Raw genomic sequence first — 8,354 nt, forward strand, 5'->3', positions numbered from 1 at the left:
TATTTCTAATTCACCTGCCTGCACTTGAGAGCCTCTGGGGTGGGGGATCCCCAGCTCTGCAGCTCCTTTTTCGGACTCCCTTTTAGAAGTATTGGTTTTCACCCAGGCCGTGGCCATCAGGGCTCCCCTTGTTCTCAGTTCCACCTCCTCGCAGGCTCCAGGAGTGGCTGGGAGCCATTCGGAGTACCAATACCCAGCCTCGAGGTAAGAACCGCCGCGAGTGGCACGAGGCGCCGGCACCCGCGTTTGGCGGCGTAGCGTCTGCGGGCACCGCGTCCTGCAGGGGGCGCCCGGGCGCCGAGCTGGGTAAGCAAGTCAGGTCGCGCAAGACCCCCGCCCCGGCCGCGTGACCTGAACACCCTGGCCCGGCCCTTCCGGAGCGGTTGTGATCGGTATATAAGGAACAGAGGCTCGGCTTCTGTTTGGTGTTGGGCGTTAGCATCGTCTGCCCGCGTCGTTCTGCTCCCCAGGTGAGCCGCCCTTGGGCGAAGGCGCTGCCGAGCCGGCCCCAGGGACCTTTCGGACAGAGTACGTTGGCCCTTCTGGCGCCCACTAGGTTGGAGCCTAGTGGCTGAAGTTTTGATCAGTATCTTGGAGTTTTTATTCTAGCTTTGGCTGAGGTCATCATGAACTTATTCCAACTCCTGATGAAAAAGAAGGAAGTAAGTTTTTAAAGCAATTGAAAATCTTGCCTAAAAATATTAATTTTTAAAGATAAACAGATCTTTAAAAATTTGAAGATTTTGAAGAAAGTACAGAATACATAGCTATTGTTGTATTTGACACGTTTTACGTTGAAACGTAGGAGTATTTACCCTCAACCTGTTCTCTACTAGCTTATTCCTTTGGCGGTGATCATGACGGCGGCAGCGTGTGGAGCGTTGTCTTTTGCTCTATATTCCCTTAAAAAAACCGATGTGATGTAAGTAGGCACCATTTATAAAAACGTTTTTAAGCAGTGTTAGGATGACCTTCAGCTTATGAAATGGGAGATATCAGTTTCCTAGCTTTTATCCCAGGAAGAACGTTAACTTGTGAACTTGGAGTCAGGGCTAGAAAGCATACTAATATCAGCAGACTATTAAATTATGATATTAATAAAATTAGTTCATTTCTTGTATCTAAATATCTTTAGACCCATTGCCCTCCCCCCCTTCTCCTGCAGCGAAGTTAAATTTGATTTTTTTAAACTTAAGTTTTGAAATGTAAAGTTCTTACATGGTCTTTGGGATATAGATCATCAAACAAATCAAAAATTTTAATGAAATTTTCAAATTGCAATATATTAGAAAGATCTTTCCTAATGTGGTAGAGTTTATGGATTCAGTTGTCTGCAGTGAACCTAATCTCAGCTCTGGATATAAGAAGGTAAAATACTGTGTATCCTGGAATATGAGGAAGAGAGAAACTTGAAATTGAATGAACTTCCCTGGTATAGAGTAATAATGCTAGGCTCTCATAGAGGGGCCGAGAGCTCTGCAGTTCACCATCTATAGAGTTAAAACCCAGCCCTTCTGCTGGTCCCAGAAATTAGGGCAAGAACATATTTGTTTGCTCTTAGCCCGGCACTTCTACCTCCATTGCTATTCAGCTTATGAAAACATTCTCCAGGATAGCCCAATAAAGGGAATACAGACCTCCTACCCTACAAAGGAATTGATCCCTAATGTTTGAGCCAAACTGTGAAGCTCTTTTAAAGAATCTTCCATCAATTTCAGTTAACTAACAAATGAATGCCTTAGCATGCAGTCTGGGTCTGTCCCTAGCATGTTTATAGACCCAATATCAGAGTTGGTTTAAATGAACGTATTTTAATGTTTAATCGGCTTTCTTTTATTTTTAGCATTGATCGAAAAAGAAATCCAGAACCTTGGGAAAATGTGGATCCTAATGTACCTCGAAAGGTATTGCTGAGTTAAAAAGTGATTTACATTTAGCCCAAGCCTTAGCATCATTGTCAGTAAAATAAATTGAATGCCTTTCACTTTTAAGGTGCCACTTCGTGTAGTGTTAAAGAGAATGCTATAGAGTTGTAGAGATCTAGTTCAAATCCTTGCTCCATTATTCAAAGTTGATTTTAGACAACTTGGCCTCTCTGAGGCTCTCAGAATCTGTAAAATGGGCACAATAATAGGGCTCTACCTCAGGGTTAAGAGAATAAAAGAAGATAAAATACAGAGTCCTTTAACACAGTGTCTAGCCCATGGTTCATATTCAAATACTAACTTTTATTATTATTGTCATATGTTACCTAATTTTATCCATTACTTATCTAAAGTTAATATAAGGTCTATTGTGATAAATAACAAGAGTTCTTGAAAACAAGAGTGCCATTCTCTTTAAGCAAAAGTAGCTAATATTCACTCTATTGCAAAGGTTTTTTACATTTTAAATGTTTTGAAGGTAAGAAACATTTAGTCTGGAATGAATACTACTTAAGTCTGTCAGGGAAGCTTTTTGTTATTTTTTAAACTAAACTTTCAAATAACACAGTTTGACCTAGTGAGGACATTTAGGATCTTTTATTTTATTTTTATTTCTTATATTTTTTTCTTAAATTTTTTTTTTCATTTTTTTATGGTGACATTGGTTAACAAAATCCAATAAGTTTCAGCTGTCCACTTTAACAGTAAGGCATATATATTTACACAGTGTGTTCACTTCCCATAGTTAGATTTCTTTCTGTCACCACATATTTAACCCCCTTTATCCCATCTACCTTCCCCCTCCCCTCTCCCCGTCCCCTCTAGTAACCACTAGCCTATTGTCCATGTCCATGAGTCTCTGTTTGTTTGTCCTGTTCATTTGTTGCTTTTAGGTTTATATCCCACATATAAGTGATAACATGTGGTTTTCAACTTTTTCTGTCTGGCTTATTTTGCTTAGCATGATTATCTCAAGGTCTATCCATATTCATTTAGGATTTTAAAAAACTACCTGCATGTCCTAGGTCCTAGGGTAATAGAAAACTTCTGAAGATAAATGAGAATCTCTGAATGTGAGCTCTTTGGGAGTTAAGGACTGTCTGCAGCTCTGTCCCTTTTCCTTTATAATATAACTTAGATCATTTGTACCTTTATTGAACAATTACAATGAGGAAACTTTGTTAAGAGCCTACTATACGCCACACCCTGTGCTAAGAGCATTATACAACCACTCACAGGGAGCAGACTCACTTTTTGAACTTATAGTTCATGTAAAACCATGAGAAATTAAAAAATCTAGATCCTGTTAAGTGAAAACGGGGCAAATATATAAGACCTTTCTCTCTGATCTGTAACACACAGGGACATGAGGGTTTTTAAGAGGGACAGAATGGTAGAAGTCAGCACATTATTGTTTTTTCATGTTTTAGGGATGGGAAGATTACAAATGTTACATATGGCGATGCTTTTTGTAAAGAGTATAGACAAATCCCAAAAGGGGGTGTAAGGAGGAAGGACAGATCCTAATATAACACTGTTATTTTGCTTTTTTGTTTAAGCTTATAACAATCAACCAGCAATGGAAGCCCATTGAAGAGTTGCAGAAGGCGCGAAGGGCGTCCAGATGAGCAGTCCTCACATCTTTCTTCCAAAGAGTGCTCTATGAATCTAGTGGAAACACTTCTGCACAAACTAGACTATGGATACCAGTGTGCAGAAATGCTTCTGCTACATTTTTAGGGCTTGCCTACATTTTTGGACTCTGAATAGGAATTATAAAGGTAGTGTGGTAATAACCACATAGTCCCAAAATAGGTTTCTTATTGTAATTTGAGTTTTGCATATTGAAAATTTTATGTTTGTGTTGCCTTGAATGTTTTCCTTAATGTGTATACACATTTATAAGTTAGATTATCTATAATAAAATAACATTTGTTTCAAATTTCTTAAAGATTAGATACATATCTTAATAGAGGGAAAGTCTTTTTATGAGAGAAAAACATTTTAGAGCATAGAGCTTCATATTTTAATTAATATCCAGTACAAAGTTCTGTATAAACTTTTCTTTCAAGTTTATTCATTCACCAGAAATTTATTGAGCACCTATTGTTAGCTAGGTACTGTTGAGGTTCAGGTGAGATAAAGCAATGAACTAAACCAAATTCTGGAGGGAGATGAATAAAAGATGGTAAGTACGATGAGGACAGTGAAAAAGAGATGGGGTATGAGGCTTACAGGAAGACTGGTTTTGGAGGAAGTGCGGAAATTCTGGTGGTGAACAGGAGTGTGGGGCATGCTGAGGCTGGCCCTGCCCATGCCAAGGCTAACAATAGTGCTCCTGTGAGGGTTGTGGAGGGGAGGATGGAGAGCACCCTACAGGGTCTGGGACCCCTCTTCACTCTAGCCAATGGTAACTTAGAGACCAAAGGTGCAGTCAAACCCAGCATGCCCCTGGGTTCCCCTTTAACTGTTCTAAAAAATTGGTTTCCATTAACTTTTTTTTTTTAAATGAGCTATAATTCACATATCATAGTATCCATCCATTTAAAGTGCACGATTCATTGGTTTTACAACCATCTCCACCATCTAATTCCAGAACATTTTCATCACTCCCCAAAAGAACCTTGTACCCATTAGCAGTTATTCCGCATTCCTGACTTCTCTCCCTCTAGCCCCCGGCAAATACTAATAAACTTTGTCTCTATGGATTTGCCTGTTCTGGACATTTCATTTAATGGAATTATACATTCTGTGGCCTTTGAGTCTGGCTCTCTTAGCATAATGTTTTCAAGATTCATCCATATTATACCATGTTTCAGTATTTAATTTTTTTTTATGACTAATTTCATTGTATAGAGATACCATATTTTGTTTATCCATCAGTTGATGGACATTTGGGTTGTTTGTACTTTTTGGCTGTTATGCATAATTCTGTAAACAGCCATGTTCAAGGTATTTTTTAAATTTAATTAGTTTCAAGTATACAGTACATTGGTTAGACATCTATATAGTTCATAAAACGGTCCCCCCAATTGCTCCTTCCTTCCCCTGACCCTCCACCTAGCCAGCGTGTTAATGCTTATTGCAATCCTTATGCCGTGCTTCCCATCCCCATGACCATCCATCAGCTACTAATTTGTACTTTTTTAACCCTTCACCCCTTCTCCCAGCCCCCCAAACCTTTCTCTCCTCTGTCCATCACCAAATTGTCCACTATATTTGTGAGTCTGTTTTCGATTAGTTTGTTCTTTTTATTCCTTAGATTCCACATATAAGTGAAATCATATAGTGTTTATCTTTCTCTATCTGACTTAAATACCTTCTAGGTCCATCAAAGCAATATCTTTTTCCATCCCCTTCCTTTTAGTCTCTATGTGTCTTTTAATCTGAAGTGAGTCTCTTATAGGCAACATATAGAGGTCTTGTTTTCCTTTCCATTCATCCACTCTATCTTTTGGTTGGAGCACTTAATTTTTTTCCATTTGAGGTACTTATTGATAGGAATGTAGTTGTTACCATTCTTTATTCCTCTTTTTGATACATTTTTTTCTTCTTCGTAAAGAAGTCCCTCCAACATTACCTGTAATACGAGCTCGGTGGTGATAAATTCCTTTAGCTTATTTTTGTCTGGGAAGCTCTTTATCTGTCCTTCAATTCTAAACGATAGTTTTGCTGGATAAATTATTCTTGGTTGTAGATCCTGGGTCTTCATCCTGTCGAATATATTTTACCAAGCCCTTCTGTCCTGCATAGTTTCTTTTGAGAAATCATCTGCCAGTCGTATGGGTGTCTCCTTATATGTAATTATTTGTTTTTCTCTTGCTGCTTTTAATATTCTTTCTTTGTATTTAATCTTTGGCATTTTAATTATGATATGTGTTGGTGTGGGCCTCTTTGGATCCCTGATTTTTGGAATTCTCTGAGCTTCCTGAGGTCTTATGTCTATTTCCTTCACCAGGTTAGGGAAGTTTTCCATCATTATTTCTTCAAACGGCTGTTCAACATCTTGATTTTCTTCAATTACACCGATCAGATGGATATTTGGACCCTTAATAGTGTCCCATATGCTCCCTAAATTATTTTTATAGTCTTGGCATCTTATCTCTTGCCATTCTGATTGTGTGTCCTTGGCTTTCCCATCCTCTAGATAGGGCATTTGATCCTCTTCTTTATTCACTTTGTTTATTCCTTTGTTTATTCCATTTAATATATTTCTTATCTCAGATAATGTGTTCTTTATTTCAGACTGGTTCCTTTTTATAATTTCCATGTTTACGTTTTTTATCTCTTTTTTGAAGTTCTTACTGAATTTATCTACACTTCTCAAAAGTTCATCGAGCATCTTTATAACCTGTGTTTTGAACTCTGCATCTGTTAGATTACTAGACTCCATTATATCTGGCTCTCTATTCTCTTCTCTCATATGGCTTCTGCTTCTTTGTCTTCCCATTGTGGCTGCCTTTTCATGTCTGTTTTTATGTACTAAGCAAAGCTCCTAAGTCTCCTGGTCTTATGAGTGTGGGTTTGTGAAGTAGGTGACCAGTGGCACAGTCCTGAGAAGGGTTCAGCTGCAGGCCAAATTTAGCCCAAGTCTCTACCCCCCTGGGGCTACTTGTTAAGCTACAGCAAGCAATCCACAGATGCTGTGCTTATAGTTACCTCAAAAGGCCACACTAGAAACCAAGGCCAGCTTCCTCCAGTGTGAGTCTAGGTGCTGCTCAGCAAGGAGCACCTGACTCACTGAGGATACACCCGGATGTGGCTTGGGTGCGGCCGTGAGTTGGGGGAAGTGGGGTTTCAGGGAATCCTCTGGGTGGAAAGACTTCTGTTACCCAGTTTGATGATATCATGACTATGGCAGCACTGTGTCCGGTGCACTGGTAGCGGGGAGGGCTCAACAACGAACAATAGATACCACCAGCACTTCTGTACAGAGTGATTCTCGCCTTGGCTCTCACTCTGACAATGTCTCCTTGTAAGTCTCTGGTCCTCCCTGCAAGCAGGTGAATCGGCACTGGTGCTTAGAGTGAGCAGGTCTGTCACCGTGAAAATCCGCTTGCGGACGCAGCTCCTTTAAGAGACTTCAGCCGCAAACGCTGCTGCAGCCTCCGTTTCGCTCAGCCTCTCAAGACGGGGCAGCCCCGCGTCCTCACCCCATCCTACCTTCTGCCACTGAAGGGTACTTTCTTGGATTTCTCCCTGTTCATCTAGATCCCAGGCGATTTTTCCTTGCTGCTGCTTCTTGTTTCCATCACAACTTTGATTTGGTCGCTGGAGGGTGAACAGAACCTCTATCATCTATGCCATTTTTTTCCCTCTACAAGCTTTTGGGTAGCCATACCTTTTCAGTTCTCTTGGGTACACACCTAGGTTCATTAACTCTTTTAAATCAAGGTGATAAATGCTTTTTTCTTCATTTCTGTCTGAATATAATAGAAATTTAAGAGAAGGGCTAAATTCTTTTTACCTTCACCGCAATAAAAATTAGCTCTTGCTAGAGACTTGGCAATTCGGGAAGGATTAAAGAAAGACTACTTCCACCAATCTTTGTTGCTTCCTTGTCACCTCAAGTGTTCCCAGATGAAAATCTCCGATGGGCCATCTCAAGGAATTACATGTACCATTTAGGAAGCATGACTTTATTTGCTTAAGTTTATAAAATGCAATATAATACCATTTAGGCAAATAAAAATGAAGAGTTGTGATGGTTGGCTAACTAGGAGACCAAGTGAGGGATGACTATGCCTTTCAACTTTAAAACACAAACCTGATTGAAATGCAGTGGCTGTAAGGGGTGAACATGGCAATGGAAGATACTATGCAGCAGGTTTGGCCAAGAGCAATTTATTTTTGTTTGTGTTCTTAGCATTTTCCTCAAATGTTTTATTTTGAAAATTTTCAAATAGGCAGAGAAGTTAAAAAGTTAGTACGAAGAATACTCACATTTTTTTTTATCAATGAACATTGTGCCACATTTGCTGTATCTCTCTGTATATTATGCTCTTTTTAAATGAAGTCTTTGAAAATAAGTTACAGACATAAACCTTTTATGCCAAAGAGAATGGACATTGTAGCTGAACTGCTTTCTCTACAGAGGTCGATCTGGAAAAGATCCTCTTAGATGTGGATTTTGAACTTTTAAAATTCGAGATATAATAATAACATTTTCATATAATTTAAATATTTAAGAAGTCGTACAATTACTGAACATCCACTATGTGGTAGGCATTGTGCTGGCCTAAAAGATCTGGTATAGGAAAGGGACACACACCAATGAACAAATCAAAGCAATATAATGAGAATAAAGCAAGGATAGAAATGGGCAAATGGTATAAAGGAAAGCTTCTCAAAGAAGATGGATCCCTGTAAGACTAATTGGTCTCGTTTCTTGAAAAACTAATCAGTAGAAGTCAGCAAGGCAATTGAAGT

At 39.3% G+C, this 8,354-nt stretch overlaps 1 protein-coding gene across 1 annotated transcript; it reads left to right on the plus strand.

The window, feature by feature from the left end:
• The first annotated feature begins 385 nt into the window (after positions 1–385).
• CUNH15orf48 (chromosome unknown C15orf48 homolog) lies at positions 386–3,867 on the plus strand. The gene is made up of 4 exons (XM_011355059.2): positions 386–662; positions 837–922; positions 1,844–1,904; positions 3,485–3,867. The coding sequence occupies exons 1-4, from the start codon at positions 627–629 to the stop codon at positions 3,551–3,553; spliced, it is 252 nt and encodes an 83-aa protein (XP_011353361.1). The 5' UTR covers positions 386–626; the 3' UTR covers positions 3,554–3,867.
• The last annotated feature ends 4,487 nt before the right edge of the window (positions 3,868–8,354 follow it).

This window comes from Pteropus vampyrus, unplaced genomic scaffold (genome assembly GCF_000151845.1).
Source record: "Pteropus vampyrus isolate Shadow unplaced genomic scaffold, Pvam_2.0 Scaffold19, whole genome shotgun sequence".
Lineage (NCBI taxonomy): Eukaryota > Metazoa > Chordata > Mammalia > Chiroptera > Pteropodidae > Pteropus > Pteropus vampyrus.